This window comes from Pungitius pungitius, chromosome 3 (assembly GCF_949316345.1).
Source record: "Pungitius pungitius chromosome 3, fPunPun2.1, whole genome shotgun sequence".
Classification (NCBI taxonomy): domain Eukaryota; kingdom Metazoa; phylum Chordata; class Actinopteri; order Perciformes; family Gasterosteidae; genus Pungitius; species Pungitius pungitius.
This window is the reverse complement of record NC_084902.1, coordinates 15,294,427-15,311,884: the sequence shown is the minus strand read 5'-3', so window position 1 is coordinate 15,311,884 and position 17,458 is coordinate 15,294,427. Positions and strand designations below refer to the sequence as shown.

General features: G+C 37.3%; 1 protein-coding gene across 3 annotated transcripts in view; it reads right to left on the bottom strand.

The window, feature by feature from the left end:
• Window positions 1-10,388: 10,388 nt before the first annotated feature.
• Window positions 10,389-17,458, bottom strand: part of LOC119222863 (uncharacterized) — a 28,226-nt gene continuing 21,156 nt past the window's right edge. Inside the window, exon 4 of one of the 3 annotated variants that reach the window (XM_037479823.2) lies at window positions 10,389-12,928. In XM_037479823.2, coding sequence (XP_037335720.2) covers window positions 12,689-12,928 — 240 coding nt within the window. In that variant the 3' untranslated portion in view covers window positions 10,389-12,688. The remainder of the gene's footprint in view (window positions 12,929-17,458) is intronic. The other 2 variants (XM_062561254.1, XM_062561253.1) reach the window with 2 other exon arrangements.

Here is a 17,458-nt window from a genome sequence, read left to right as displayed (position 1 = left end):
AATTCTACAGGTTTATAATGAAGTCTTGTCAGGGGTGATGCACCGCAGTGTTCCTTTATATTTATCAGACCTTCTATTACATTAAGCCCTCAGATAAGAAAATTAAGGTCACAGCGAGGACCTGCCTGAATGGAATACTGTAAATATGCTTCTGTGAGTCAGAGTAACTTAACTGAAAACTGCATTGAATATTATAAGTCTCGTTTAAGATTTAAATTGTCCATAATAGATTGGTGGGTGGATAGATAGATATATATAGGGTACACACTGCTCTTTAACCTGATAATCAGCCAGAACCTCATAGTCATATTTTTGCATTAACTTTTTTTATATCACCTTCAGATGGAATCTTGAGAGTTTAACTTTTATGAAAGCCTTTCTGGAAATGACAGCTGGATCCGGAGCTCCTGTCAGGTTTACACATGGTGGCTTTGGATTTCAGAGGGCTGAGGGAAAAAAAGATGAGCGACTCAGACGGTTTCATCTGATCAGTGTGTGCTTATTAAATTTCTTCTCCCGCACAGTTGCTCTCTGTTTCTTTTCAGGTCCAAAAGCCAGCAGCCGGTGCAACAAAATGGACTGAATCAAAGACAGTCTCGATCAAAAAACTGAAATTTCTCCCTCCACTGGGATTCCTGCAGAGTGCAGACACTGTCATATGCTATAGCAATACATTTAAGCCTCAACCCCTGCGTTGACATATATGCTGCAGTGGAAAATAGTAGAAATATTACACCCAAAGTACATTTAATCATGTAAATTAATCAAATCAACAACTGCGACAGTGAAGTGGGCAGTACAGATAAAGAAAAATATTCTTTGAAAAGGATCAGTGACAACAGCAGCTGCAGCAATTTTCAAAACTGAAATGATAGTGAAGGCAATGAATCCAAGATAAGAGCTTAAAATCAGATGTTTACTTACATTTCAAATACATATCTTAAACTACATTATATCCGGTAATATTTGTAAATTAAGATATCTGCGCTAAATATATGCTTTTCTTGCACATCCTCTCTGCTTGTCTGCTGGGCTCGGGCCGTGTCCCAAAGCGGCGGGTCCAAGAAGCAGTTAGCCAATCTCTGATAAAGTTAATGATCGACATTAGAATTTCAGGGTCAAAAAATACATTGAGTTTTGGTCTTGCCCTTTGCCGCCCTACGCTGCCCTCTCGTCTGGGTGAGTCTCCCACGCACCGTCAACAACGTAACATGCGACCACTGGCAGTGTCCCTCCAAGAAGACCCGAGCTCGGTATGAGAGAAGAACTTTGCCGGAGAAACTAGAGGTAAAACAGTTGGACCCAGAATCAGTGTGACCTCACAATCAGACAACGGACCGGCGTGAAAGGGAAGCCGCACACATGACGCTTCTGTGGAGACTTCTACAACTGGGATGTTAAGCTAGCTAGTTAGCTACACGCTAACACCGTATCATCGCGCACCATAGTTCTCCATTTTCACAACCCGTTAATAGCATTGCTGTGGTTCATCTCCTGGACAATGTTGGACCCAGGTGGTGAGAAAGTGTCCACATGGCTGAGACCAGAGCACTGTCTTGGGGGTTTGACAGTGGCCTTGAAGGCTTATCATCTCTCCACAGAAGTGGTCTTTCATGCTTTTGATCTTGTGTAAATCAGTTTCTATGGCTTTTCTGTTAAATTTTCTCCACTCTCCTCACACTTACCCAGAAAAATTATTATGGTGATGTATATGATCAGAAACATATGGGAGGGTCATTCCTGCTGCGGCTGTGACCTTGATTAGCAATCTGAAAAGGGGTATTTTATGAGATAGTATGCTGCCTCAGTGTATGTGCTCTGATACACCTTGGCAGTTAGAAAAACTCCTTCTTGACATCACGACTCTGAAGACAGTTGTCCGGTGTCGACAGGTTTATTGACGTAAGAAAGACTTAAACTAAAACACACAAAAGGCAGAATAAATACAAATGAAATGCATTGACTTTTATGTATTTACTGCTGATTTACAATGATTCGATATACATAAAACTATCACAAAAATAATCAGCTGTAATCATGAGTATAAGCATGAGAATAAAACCAATTAATACCAATGATGCTATCAAAAGGCATAAGATTCAGGAAGACACAACTGGATTGGAAAACTACTGAAAAGATCAGTTGTGAGCCACGCTCTTCCTTCACTTTCTGATTATAAGACCTGAAGTTCCAAGACATTTCCTGTTTCAAAATAAAATGTATAACATACTGATTCAACGTTTGTAACAAAACAGATACAAAACACACAGAAACAGATCTGCCATCAAGATTTCACAACAAGCCATATTTTATTTAAATATAATTTACATTATTTATTTAATTGAAAATTGACTAATTTACAATAAAATAATAATAATAATCAGTTAAAACTGTAGAAAAATATATATATTGTATACCACTTCGACAAAAACAGCATAATTCAAACTTCACTGAAGTAGAAAAATAAAACAGAAAAATATGAAGTAAAGCTTCAGCTAAGAGGTTTTCGTCATACCTGGCTGAGCTATGAATGTGTTTTTAAGAGCATTACATGATTCTAATGGTCCCCCATTTCATGAATCACTTATCCATTTTCCTCACCGGGAATAAGTGGCCTCTCCAGGAAAGTGACAGCACAAAAATATAATTTTCTTTTCTTTTTTTAACTTTGAATGGCAGTTTAAAACTTTTACGAAATGAGTGAGGTAGTCAAGGAACTCTTAGAGCAAACCAACATGAATTAATATTATTTTTCAAACATCTTCAGCAACAAACCTCTTCAGTAATGCCTTCGGCAATTTGAATGCTCTTTAAATTTCATATGTTGTGCAATCAAAAAAACATCCAACATAGAAAATGTTCTATATTAGATGAAAGGTTTTGTGTTTTAACAACCATGTTAGCATCTATCAATAAATAGTGAATAAAGAAATGCTTCATACATGGAAAATCTATCAGAGGAATCAAAATTGAGTAAAGACGTAACCCATGACATTAATGACATATCTTTCTGTGGGAATCCATACCTTGATACGTTGATGACGTAACAGAAAACAATGTTACCTAAAATGTTCACGGCAATAACTAAATAACTTCAGTTAAATCAAAAAATATAACACAATGGTATGTAAGAAAGTAAAACATTAAACACTAAAGTCACATTTACATATGGTTTTCACATGGGCCAGGCAGGTGGGGCATTTGTGTTTGTTTGACTTGTCCAGTATCTCCCTCCCCCTTCTGCCCGTTCTGTTGTCCTAATTATTATACCAGCTAACTTTCTGCACCTTTTAATAATGGGGGCTCAACACACCCTGGCATGCTAACCATAACCCTGCTCTTTGGAATTCACTTGCTCTGACCAAATCCCAAAATGTGACCATCTAAAGGACATAATAACATCCATTACAGCCTGTGGCTGTGATAAAAAGCAGATCCATATTTAGAATGGTCTACCTCATTCTGTTTTATTGCACAGTGAAACAACGGTTTAGTGTGATCCTCAGGAGTAACTTTAATTTTTTGATGATGAGCCCTTGCTGATGTGAAACATAGACTGGATATGTCTCTGCTCTGCTTCTGTACCTTCTCCAACAAGGCTCAAAATAGTATCTCCCACGGATTACGTTGCTTGTCACATCATATGAACTGCAAGACCAGAGGACCAGTACTAAATAATATAAATCCGATTGCAAAACTCAAGTCACAGTATCAATACATTTCAGGAAAAACCAGCCGACCGGAGCAGCTCTCCCAAAAAGAAGTGTTAAGGAAGTGGGAAAAAGGGATTAATTTTAGGGATTGGGTATGATGTATAGCAGGCGGGATAATGCTTATTGGTCGTGGCCAGTGTGAGTTAAGGGCCCATATCCCTCTGCTGAAGAGTGTCCCATGGAATTTGATTCCATTTGTGCAAAACAGCGAATCAGTCAATTTCATCTCTGGCTCCCCTTCTCTTCCATGCATCCCAATGAGGTTAACACAATATTAAAATACGGCGGAGAGATGATGAGAAATAACTAGCGCAATGCCCATCCGAGCAGCTGCCAGCACTGCCTGTGCCTGTTTCCTGCATCCATGGCAAGCAATATCAATTGTGACTGCTAAGGTTTTAGTAAAAGCAAACATTTTCAGGATGACATATTAGCAGTCCACACACACACACACACACAAACACAAACACACACACACACACAGCAAGGCAGAAAATGTTAATATTCTTGCCCGAAAGGTCAAGTGTTTAAAGGAAATTGCCCAGTCAAACTTATTGGACAAAGTAATGAGATGGAATTGTATATGCACCTGCTAAACCCTTGTCACAGTAGATACCTTTTTCTTGGTTAGTACATACATGTAACAGAAAATAAGAAATAACTTCAAATGCCTTTAGTATGCTCCGGGTCATTGGCGTCTTTGATTTTTGGTGTGAAAAAAATGTCTTTAAAACCTTCTATTTGCACTCTGTGACTAGAGCCCGGCAGAGTAATTGGTCACATGGTGCAGGTGTGCTCATAACTCGCATACACAGCATGCCTGAGCTTAGCATCGCCATTTGTCATTCCACCCGCGTTGTAACCAGGGAGCTGGTTAGCAAGCCCAGATACAGGAGGTGGACAATAGCAGAAACTTGTTCAATATTAAACAATACAATGCAGTCTGCAAGATCCCGTCTTTGGAGACTTACAATGTGTCATAGGTGGGGTCTTCAGTGAAGCTAATTTTTAGGTAAGCATAGGGTTTTGTCATATAAAGTTACATTATGGTGTTCAGAAGAAAAAACTCTTGTGTAATTTATTAGAATGAATGAGGTGAACCATGTTTTCCTGAAATATGCTCTTGTTGTTTCACAAATGAATAGGGTTCATTCTCACAAGTAAAGTGAGATGTACTGTTGGGCTCTCACCATGGCACAAAACTAAGGCTGAGTTTGGCCTCAGATGCTGCTACAGGACAACTCCTGCACAAGATTGTTTCCTAGACCTACAAGTGTGATTTCACTCACTCTTGGTGAAACTCCCACTGAGATCTGATTGGTCAAGCCACAGACGCAACAGGGGCCCCTGTGCTCTGGGCTGAGAGATGATAACAGCACCTCCTGTAAACTTTCTTTCCGGTTTGGCTCCGTTAAACGAGGTTTAGGGATTCAGGCTCTCCAGCCTTCGGCTGTTAGGCCTCTTCAACTCTGGAAGCACAGTTCAAACTTGAACCTTCAATGTGAGTGAGTAAGTGAATATCAAATTCAGTCTTGATTTATAGTTTGGTTATTATGATTTAGTTTCACATTAGCTATTAACCAGACTATGCCCCTACACAGATCCCAAATTATTGCATGACGCTTATCAAGTTCTCAGCTATTTATTACACAGGTGGATGTACATTAATTCAAGTACTAAATGTACTGAAGTACTATTTTTACTGTATTAAAGGGTTTCTTCAATGCTGCTTTTTTCAGTTTTATTTCCAAATGTTCGATAACCCGAACATCTTCATTCGCCATTGCTTATTCAAATCGTAAGACTATTCTAGCATTATAATAACAACATCTGTAAAATAACATCCTGGTAAGTGTGCTCTGGCTGTGTGACGGTTCAAGTGTGTGGTGAGCACTACAAATTACTCTGTGCAGAGTAAGTGGTGTGTGTGTTTAGAGTGAAGGTCAGTAATGGGTGGTTGGGCATACCAAGCATCAAACAATATCACTAGAGACCATCGCTCACCCCACATCTCCTCCAAACAGTTATAGTTCTTAAACCTGACCCAAACTAAAAGAGGATGTGCAATCATTATACACAGAAAAGTGTTAGATTAGATTATCAATGCATATGTTTTGGCCTTAGACGGTGATGATTAAAGGTTGATACATTGCCAACAACTGTCCTCTCATTGTTCTGACTGACTTTTATCAAGATCATTCTTAAATTATTCCTGACATCCTCTTACTAGTTTCACCCCAATTTTAATCGTATTATTTAATTTGTACTTTTATTTTAATCCTTTATTGTATAGTGTTTTGCAGCTTAGTAATTAAACTCTGTAATTGTGTATTCCTGTGTACTCAGGTAGATCATGTATCATCCCCCTCTTTTGGAAAGCACACTGGGTTAACTTGTTTTGTTTTTAAATGTGCTGTACAAATGAACTGAATAGTTAGAAATATGAAAACTCTGTCCCGCTCCTTATCTCTTTGAAGCAAGCAGCTTGATGCTGCCAGAATGACCCACCTGAATATCCAGCAGAACAGTCTGCGGGTCACAATGCATTGTGGGTAATGTAGGCGCCATGATTCTACAAGAAAGAAGAATGCATGAAGAAAAAAAAAGAAAAAAATCCCCCAAAATCTCTGGTTCCGTTTGGATTTGGTACATGTATAGGATGTCTGATAAAGGCATGTTAGTAAAATGTTGAATTACAGGAATACTATTTTCATTAAATAGTAATCAATAAATAATATATTCAATAAAAAACTTTCATATGATTTAAGTAACAATGTATTCTGGAAAGTGCTGAAAATATGTATTGTTTTTCCTTTATAGATCAATAGTATTATTCTTAGAGAGCAATATAGCAGCATATAACTAACTATAGTCTGCCTTTATAAACTGTGTCTCTTTTTGCAATGTTTTTAATAAATTGAATGAATAATTAGGTTCTCTAATGCTGTGCGTTGTGGTGTTGTACCATATTGCATAGTATTGTACATTCTTTTCTGGTATTGTTTCCAACTATTGCTTTGAAAAAATAAGTCTTGCACATTTTTAACACCTCAATCCACATGGAAATTCAAAATGACAGTAGATATTTGCCGTTGAACTTGTCTACCTCAATAAACAGATAATCCAGCCAAAAAACTGCTTTGTTCTGATATCATGTATTGTAATCGGTATAGCTGAGGTCTGTGTTACTGCAATGTCTGTTACACAGATATTAGAAAGACAAAGCAAATTAGGGAAGAGCAGAAGAGTAGCAGAGCGACACGTTACATCACAGTGACACAGAGGATTTGTTCCAGGAGACTTCACCCAATCCAATCAAGTGGGCTTTTCTGGATGAGTTCTCAAGCGATTCTTACATCTCTGAGGAAAAAGCACTCAAGTTTACTTGTCCTTCAGTGATGAGGAAACTAGATTTTCTTCTTTCTTCCAAGTATGATATTTTATATTTTTTCCAATTCAAGTTAGACATACAACAGCTCAGTTACAGCGCAGTCTCAGTGACTACAAAGCAATGCTTGTCAGTACTATTGCTCAGCAGTATGGTCATTTTCAAGGCTGTATATGCATGGTACAGTTGGTCATTCTATGCTAACCACTCTGCATGAATACATCTACATATTGTTGCAATGCCTACGTTCCGAAAATACACAATCTTAGATACCAACACATCTTAGTTTCTCTTACTGCCCAGCAGATTTCAGAGAGTTAAATTGACTCATTGAGATTCAATTTTAACTCTAGACTGGTGTTTAAATTGTCCCAATCTTGTCAGTGTTAAATCAACACTCAATGAAGTGTTAACAATTTACCTCGGAATAAGTGTCAAAATAAATCTGCTCAGTGTTGAATACAATGTCATTTAGCTGATGCTTTTATCAAAAGCAAAATGTTGAATTTTTAACACATTACATTTTAGCCCAGGGAGCAATTCAGGGTTAGGTGTATTGCTCAGGGACACTTGAGCATCGGTAAGCCAGGGTCTTGAACCAACAACCCTGTGGTTATTGGTGCACCCTCACCAATCCTTGCACCATATTACATGGAGTTAAGCCTGATACCAAGAAGTGTAACACTATACAGTTACATTTAAAACCTAAATCAGAGAGTTAATTTAACTCTATTAAGTGTCGCAAATGAATCTGATCTTGACACTGGATAATGACTCCAGCTCTTTCGTATAATTGACTCCGTAACAGTTGAATCAACTTTTTGCAGTGCGATTTCAACTCTGCACTTCAACACTTTTACCTAACACCGGGAAATTAACTTTGCTGTGTGGTGGATTTATTTGTCTTGCATCTCAGTCAACACCCTGTTGACAATCCACCGTCAAACAAATTTCAAAATACCAAAAAAAATTGCAAAACATGCTTGACGAAACATTAATTAAAAAAACACTTTTTCTGTGTGTACACAACCGGGGGAAATTATACCTTGAAAAATTACTCCTCAAAAAGCAAGCACTTTGAGAAATAGATGAATAATTGTGTTTGAGTCTGACAACTTTGATTGCAGCCCTCAGTGCATTTTCTTTTTGCCACTCTCTTAACAACACTTTTTTAACAACATAATGAAGAACTGACTGAAAAACAACATTCATGCAACATTCATGCTTTAAAAGATAATAACCCAAATTTTCAACAAAGTGAAAAAACAAGTGGCATTAATGTTTTCCTGACTTAAACTGAAATATTATAAAACAGCTGCCTACTGGAACTTGAATTATTGACAGATTGATAATATTGTACATTGTCCTCTTAAAAAGAAGAACACCATCAGTTCTTTGTTGGGTTCTTAAACTCGTCCAAAGTATCCAGAATCAAGAAGTCAGAGCAGAAAACGCTTCCATGTTCCTTCTGGAGGGCATGAAGGAAACACATCTGGTGCTTAGTTCTCCACACCAACGACGATGGTAATAACCTTCAAAATTCCACGCCTGTGACAACTTATGTCACAGCAAAAGACAATTCTGCATACAATTGCGACATATCTATGTATTTTTTTACATGATCATTTGTTTTAATAATTCCAATTTTATTCATATTATTTTTATTTTTCAAAAATGTGATTACTGTTAACACTGCTATAGATGAAGCATATTATTGAAAGGTGATTTTTGAAAATCTCTTGTTCGAGTCCTTTCTATGCTAGCAATTTTAAGGGGTTTTATTTTGAAACTAACATGTTTAGATCATTCAATTATTACAGTGTCATACTGTAAAAATACATTCTGCAGTACTCTAATTCATTTTACAATTATTAACGCTAAATGGGCATTACAGTGGGACTGCTAAAATAACAGTTTAATGCAGCACTCTATTCAGCACTCTAATATTTGTGGATTACAGTAGGTGTCCTGTAAAATACAGGATATGTAGCTCCCAGTAGTTTACCATAATTTAACAGGGACATTTGTTACAGTGATCTAACTTGCAGTGAGTTTTTTTGGTAAATAGTAAATATATGTGTCCATATGTCTCCAACGTGTTGAATTTTGAGCATGTTGGAGACATATTGTCGTGTTCTACAGTCATCGAAAAATGTTTTTGGGAAAACTAAAAGTAAGCACTTAGACTCAGGTACAGTTTTACTTTGATCAGCTATGTAGGTGTAACTGACGCTGCACTTCTGCTGACTCACTGACTCTGTATTTCCTCCTAAAGGAATTCACTTGTGATAAAACTGCCTCTACACTCATAAGTCATGGCCATATATGATATTCTGCTATATCAATTGTAGTAAGTACCCCCTCGGGGTGGATTGCTTGAATACATTTTCCCTTTAGCTTGTCCCAAAGGCTATACATTTTCTAAAACCATCATTTCTCCCTATGTAACAAATGGTGTTCAGTTTTACTCTAACATATAGCTTTGCAAGTTTCAAAGAATGCAAAATGATTATGCAAACATTTATGTGGGCCTGTAGGAGCTGCAGGGAAATAAGATGGTGAGTCCATAATATATAGTACATGAAAATATGGTGGTACTGTGGACAAACATCGACCAACTAATGTCATGAAAAAAATACTACTAAAAGATGTTATATGAAACCAGCCACAAATAAAATAAAGCCTAATAATCAAAACAAATTTTAATTTGACTTGTTATGGCTTGAAAGTAAAGGAGGTAAAATCTGAAAATCTAAATGAAGTGGTTTGGATTCACAAGGACATTCTGGAAGCTGTAGGGCCACAAGAAGGGTTGTGATTCATAACTGTAGCATTTCAGGACCAAATTATACACTACTTAGTCAAAATAACATGTACACTAAGAGGAATGCTGCCTATGGCCAACAAACCATCAATAAGTACCCTGATTTGTTCAGAAATGTTTGGCATGATCTTTGGTTCTTCAGCCCAATAATTCTCTGCCATCTCATTTACAGCAGCTAACGTACAAGGTGATAGTTTGGTGGAGTCCAAAACAAAGGTGAAAGAAGAGTAAAGAGTACTTCAAATGAATGCATTTTGCTCCGTTTTCTGGATGTGTATGAGCAATTGTATTTACTATAACTTACCTGTTAGCCATATTATTTCTGTGTTTTAGCTTGTTGGCCAAAAAGAAAGAATTACTGCAGTTTAAATATAAATATATATATATATATATATATTTTATATAAAATATATATCAATAGATAACAGAAATAAAAGAACTGTAACATGGGTTGATTGTGAAGTTTAATGTTAAACTTTATGACTGATTTTTTTTTCTTCATACATCAGATACATTGTTAATATTTACATCAAACAGATAAAAAGAAACACACATTTTCATTATCTTAGCAACAAAAACGTTCATTACCCTAATACTTATTCAGGTATTATCCTTCCACAAATATACAATTAATGTCAAAAGAAACGTGCTGTAGGACTATATATATTTTTGTGTTTAAAAAAATAAAAACTAAATGTTACAGTCTTACAAAACAAGGGTGAAAACAAATGATTGGCGATAATCTTCAGGACACTCAAAGTAATGACGTGACTGAAAACATAAGGTTTCAACAGTGAAAACAATTACATGTCAATGCTATTTTCAGCATCCCTTTAGCAAGTAATAGCACTTACACAAAATTATAATGATAACAATAGTTATGAAAAGGAATGATCTCATGAATCGTAAATGTGTCACAAAAAGACAAGAAGTGTTTTCAGTGTTTTACCACACAGCGGGTACAGCAATATCAAACTCCTTCAGCGGTTAAAATTAGAGACCACTGCTTAAACTAAATGCTAGCACACATATCGAGCCATTGCAAGACAACAAGGTGAGCACAGGAGAAAGTCTCACAAGTTTTACTCTATCCCATTAACCACCATTAAAAGTATACATTAAATAACCTTTAACACCTCAAGGATTTTTTCACATTGAGCACAAACACAAAGTATTTTCTTTTCTTTCTTTTTTTTCAAAACCTACATTTGACACGGCAAAAAAAAAGTGAACTTTTAGTTTATGCAAATTTGCTGCTTCTAGAGGGCTGATGTGTAGCAAGCAGTATCCTGCAACGGGCTCTTAAATTACATTAGCTTATATATGGTTTGAAATAAACAGTCACAGTGTAAAATTGACTCAGAAAATAAGTGTAGTGCTATTGTATATAACTAAGCATTCTATAAAAAAATACAGTATCAAGCTTTTCTCTTCAGTGTTTCTTTGACTGATTTGAAACTCTTCAGGCTATATTAGAACAAATCATATTTTGAACATATATTCATTTTATGTCTGGGTTGTCCTTGAAAAATGTTTTCTTTTAGGTATGTGTAGACCTATTTTAACTTTTTTTTTCTTCCTAGGACAACCCAAGTATGTGATTGTCTTCACCTATTGCACCTGCATTTAGGAACATTTCTTATTAGTTAAACAACTCTGCACAAACAGGAAGGGCTGACAACGCAAAGGACCTCATCAACCTCCATGAGGTACTCAGGTTGACACATATAGATATGGAAAATACAGCATATAGCAAGCCCATGATGTAAACTGAGAAAGAGTAACACACTGCCAATCAACTATATTTTTTTCCCAACAAAGCGGGGAGTTTTCATGTAAACTGTGGCGGGAGGGCAAACAGACAATAAATGAGTGAAACTACATGCCTTTGGCAACTACTGTTACCTGATAATAATAATAATAACAAAAATAATAATAATAACCTGGATGGATCATAATACATGGAGAAATACAAGAAAGCAAATACTATTTGTTCTCAAGCCCTTTGTTTTTCTTCAAAGCTAATGAGGATAACATTTGCTTCCAATAGTCCAAAATATCCAGTCAAACTCCGTAACAGCAAAGCCATTATGAAAAGTAATGAAGGATTCAGTTGAGATTGCCAATTCACATCTTAACGTAACAACCCTGTCATTTACTGTCATTAAAGGGGTAGTCCATGTCATTATAGATTCATAATTAGCTTTACAAATCAAATGGAATTAGTTTTTTTTTCACCAGAACACACTCAATCACACAAAGTACACGACTTGCAAGCATATGATTGACAAACAAACAGAAAGCAAACAAAAAAGAAGCATGGAGCTTTTAAAGGTCACTACAACTGTGGGAAATGTAAAAAATTAAAATAGAAAAATGCATCTCGAGTGACACAATGGTATATTATGTACACAGTTTAGATAATTGGCCAAAAAGCAAAATATCCAAAAGGTGAGGAAGCATTCAAAAACAAACAGGATGAGTGGGGGTGAAGGTTGGGGGGAGGGAGCAGTTGGTGTCGGCTACGCTATCATCACTAGGTGAGCCGGTTTCCACAGGCAGGCTCAGTGGAGCAGACAGTGCACAAAACACAGGGGGATTCAGGGATGGAAACGTTTTTTTTTAACGTGTTTTAAGCTTTTAGAACAAATAGAATTGAGGTGGGAGTAGATGCACATCCGTTTACCGGCGCTTAGCTCACCCTGAGGTGCTTGTGGCCCTGGCATGTTGCCTCTCGCCGAGCCAAGAGTTGCATGTGGCGTGTCACACGGATTGCTCCTTGGGAAACGTGAACGGTGCTCTGGGGCCGGGGGCAGGCAAGCTTGTGTTGGGGTACGTGGGCTCGCGGGGTGGTTGCTGCTCGTAGGGGTGTTGAGGCAAGAAAGTAGCGGGAGGGTGGGCCGGAGCGGGCTGAGACTCAGGGAAGTGATCCATGTTGCAGACACGCTGGTAGCTCATGTATTCAGCCGGGTTCAACAGCTCTTCTGGATGCCTCCCAGAGTCCTGTGAGGAGGAGACAAAAGAAGAGGAGAGAAGACAACACTGCAGGTTCACAGGGTGTTCTCTTAATTGGAGGAAAAGTTGAACAAACATAGGATGGAGCGTCATAAAATCAGACCTTCGCAGTACACAGCAGAACCGTCAGGGGCAAATTCATCAAGGATTGTGCAATCACTGAACCCATGGAGTTCTCTAGGCACCAGCATTGAAATGTGTTGCAGCTGCTGTGCTGCTTCCACATATTTAAATAAATACTATGCATATATTTAGTACAAATGTGCCCCTTTTAAAGCAAATTAACCTCATTGCAAAGCCAGTCCAATTCGGAAAGATCAACGTGCATTTACAGAAATATTTATAGCATTTTCAGAGGGTTGGTGGTAACTGAAGTGCATAAGAGGTGTCCGCTCACACCAATATATTGTGGTATGCGGGGACAAGATGCAATGACAGTAGTGTCATGAAAAATAAATAAATACACATCCCGCATGTAATTATTTAAAATACATGGGGGGAAAATATTTAATTGTTATAATTGTTGTTTAGATACGCTGCTGTGCCTCATATATTAAATGAGTCTGACCCCTATCCAAGCCAAGCTTTTTAAAAAAATGATTCTGAATCATGTTGGCGTGTCGGATCTTCTGGCTAAGCCTGACTTTCACCCCCTCACAGCCTACGCATTGGCCTCAAACACATTTAGGATTAGCTACATGGTACCTGCAATCATATGCAAAAAACAAGGAAAGTTCACTAACTTGCAAAACTCCATGGGAGTTTTTGCACCGTTATATTATTAGTGCAATGCTTTTTGCATCGGACTTTGAGGTAAGGCAGATGAGGGATGCAAATGGTGGTCATCCTCTCTTTGAATGTCCCCCCATCCCTCTTCCCATTGTTAATTAGTGAGGATAAGAAATGGTGATCAGATATTAAAAACAGTCTGGTCCCAAGTCTGGACCAAAGTTCAAATTTAAGTCAGGATTAACTAGTGTTCCTAATCTTTAATACTATTTTTATTTATTTTGTTTCTCCTTCTTCCACTATTTGTATTAAGTTGTTAGATAGAAGTATTTCTATGACACATTTTTATTTGGATTTTCACAGTAAGGGCAAATCATATGAGCATTGTGTTCTTAATAATACCAGATGTGGCATTTCATTTGCCATATGTTCATTGCTGGCCACTAATTTGGCCCCTATTTCCATGAAAAGTACAGACTCAGATGGTGGCAGAAACTAGTTTAAGCCAGCTGGCTTTTCAGTATTGTGGCTCTGCAGTGCTGAAAAGTGTTAAGATACAGAAATTAGTGGCGGTGTTTGGTTTTGGGTCTGGGTCAGTTATCATGCATAAAATCTGCAGTCCAACATCTTTCAAACCCCCACGTCTCTAGATTATAACATCTAATGATTGTAAAGCCGAAGTTATACTTCCAGAAAAGCCCTGATGACATCTTCTTGATCACTTTGTCACACCTTCCGAAGCTCACTCTGGAACTGTTTATTCACAATGAGAAGAACTCTTCCTGACAAGAACAATTGCTGCTGTACCCTTTAAACTGTTAACATGATTTAATAAAGTAATGCCTCCCTGCGATTATCATTAGTCGATTGGACTGGTTGTCTTTCCTATCATCATTGTCAAACATAAGGACTTCATCTTATGTTTGACGTATTCAGTTGAACTGTTAGAGCAGAAAATGCTTCCTATTGCTACTTAGAAATTTATAAAGGCTCAAAGAGCTTTCATGGGGATGTATACACAATGTCCAACGGTCTAGAATTTGCCTTCCCAGATGTGACTTTGAGTTCTGCGTTGAAGGCAATAACTCTGTAGAAAAGTGCATAGGTCAATGCATTTATTTTGCCTCATTTGGTGCTCGCTGTGCAACTTTTTGATGAAATTACTGACATGGGATGAGGAATGCAAACAACTTTGTGAGTGCACTTCCTGTATACACATGAAAAAGCAATGCACATGAAGGAGCCTTCACTCAGTTAAAATGATGCACAGACATTGTAGTTAGACAGTTGTTTTTGGCTATTAAATTTGTACCGACTTTTATAAAAGCACAGTCCAAGCAGGACATGAAGTCGCTAAAAAATCTTAATCCGGACAAATACCCTCATATGAATGAACCTAAACTGTTTGATGTCAGTTGTCATTGGCTGTTTTGCAGGTTCAAACAATGCTTTGACCCAACTTTGACAAGAATCACATTCCTCTTCTCCAACTATTACAATCACTGCAAGAAAACAAACTCAACAATTTTCTTCAGCTGTTTCTTTCTTATGCAAATAAAAATGTAGTGAAAAAAGGAAAGACATGACGACACAAAAATAATAACAATTAAATTATACCCTAACCCTATATTAACAGAATAATGATAACAATATGTGGTTTTGACATTGATATTGTGCACTCTGGTGGCCATAAATCCCTAAGCAGCTCTAAACAGCATTTATTTTAAAGAATTTCTTCAATCTGTGACCTTCAAAGAAAAAGTACATGATAATGAAATGACATGCAAAAAAATATGGATGAGAGTGAAAATGTAACTTACGAATATTCCTCAAGCATCTCTACATCTACGAAAACGATGATCCCGACTCTGAAAACATTTGGCAGGGCAATGATGATAAAATGAACGTTTTACAATAAATGTGTCATGACACAAATATGATACACGTTGCAATGGGTAAAACATGCGGAACAAAACAAGGGATTAAAATAAACTGCCCATAACCAAAATAAAGTTAGAATATGTTAACTTTTCATCAAGCACAAATATTTTTTTTCTCAACTGAATTGGTGTCCTTTATCAAATCAATGGCCCTCAACAAGAATATTTATAGCATATAATTTGAATTATGAATGATGTCTGAAACAATACTCTCTAATTTGAAAATACAATATTGATTGATTGGTGAAATAATAACAGTGGAGGTCTGGAAGACATATCTGATTGTTTAGAGTGATGAGGCACGTAAAATGAGGCTATACATTTTCACAAAGGTTTTTGGCATGACTATATGATTCATTTCATTTTATTTTGTATAGCACAATATCGCAAATTTGCCTCAGAGGGCTCTACACGTGTGACATCCTGTGTCCAGAAACCCTCACATCGGCACAGGAAAAACTCTCCAAGCATTCGATGGGGAGAATAAAGGGAAGAAACCTTTAGAGCGACAGAGGAGGATCCTCCCCCGGGATGGACAGACTGCGATGGACGTACAGAATGAACAACGTAAAAGATGTACAATACGTTCAATTCATCCGACTGTTAAAAAATCGTGGTTTCAGTAATCGACTCTTCCACCATTCTGAAGTAGGACACGCGATTATCCTGATGACTGACATCGGGTTCAAACTAACGAGACGGTTTGTGCGTAGCCTTCGAGGAACCGAGATAGCCTGATGTCTTGTTAATTTGATCTGGATAATGGGACATTTGATCGACTTACGACTTGAACCACATACGAGGAACAGACCAGCATATGTTTGTTCACAGGCAGACGTTTTTTTCATCTAATTATTGGGAAGAAAGCAAATATGCGACCAAAATCATATAAAAAAATATATGCTTATACATATATAAGTTTTTGGTTTGTCTTTGTTCAAATTCAAACTTATGCAGAATATTGTAGTTAGCAACATACAAATTTCTCAACAATATAGCCAACAAACAAATTCAATTTCCACAGGAAGCTTGTTTTCTTATTTGTTCACATCATGATGATGAATCTGTTATTTTAGTAAAACCAGCACCTGCTCTATATTTATTCAATTGTTGTGGACTGAAATTATGCCGCTACACCTGATATTTATTATCAGGTGGGTTCATTCCATCAATTAAGTGCAGTCAATAAAGTCAAATGCATTTTGAGGAGGCATCATAATGCAGCCTGTCCTGCAGAGAATTACATATTTCTATTCCTGCTGAGACAAACAATATCGGCTTCACTGACAGCATACCCACAATCGGGTTTTTATTGATGTGAGAGCAGCTCACCAATTACTTTCCACAATAAAAAACACTCATAAAAAATGCTAGCTGTCAGACCAAAAGAAAACATGCCGGCATCACTCTTCGCCATTGCCAAGGCTTTACATTTCCTAAACAACATACTTGGCCTTAAATTACTGTCTGTAACTTAAGTCAGCCAGTTTGTTGTTAGCATTAAGTGGCTTGTTAGAAAAAAAGCTTTTATTTATTTGATTTAAATCAAATATGCTATCATATGCCTGTGTGGCAATTAGATTTAACCCTTACGTTAGTTAATTAATACATTTTCTCTATGACTGTAGACTATGTCACCTCAGGGTGATCTACTCCAGAAGCTTAATGTGTCTACTTCTGTTTTTAAGTATTTCTAAGTTTCAACATCAAACTCTGGGCAGCGGGCCAAGGATTTCAATGATTCAGAGTAATGGCCTCTCTGCACTCTTCTGAGGCGTGCAAAGTGAAAAACCACAAGCCCTGAAGAGTAGCAAGTGATTGAGCCTTCTGTTAAGAGAAAAACCCTAAG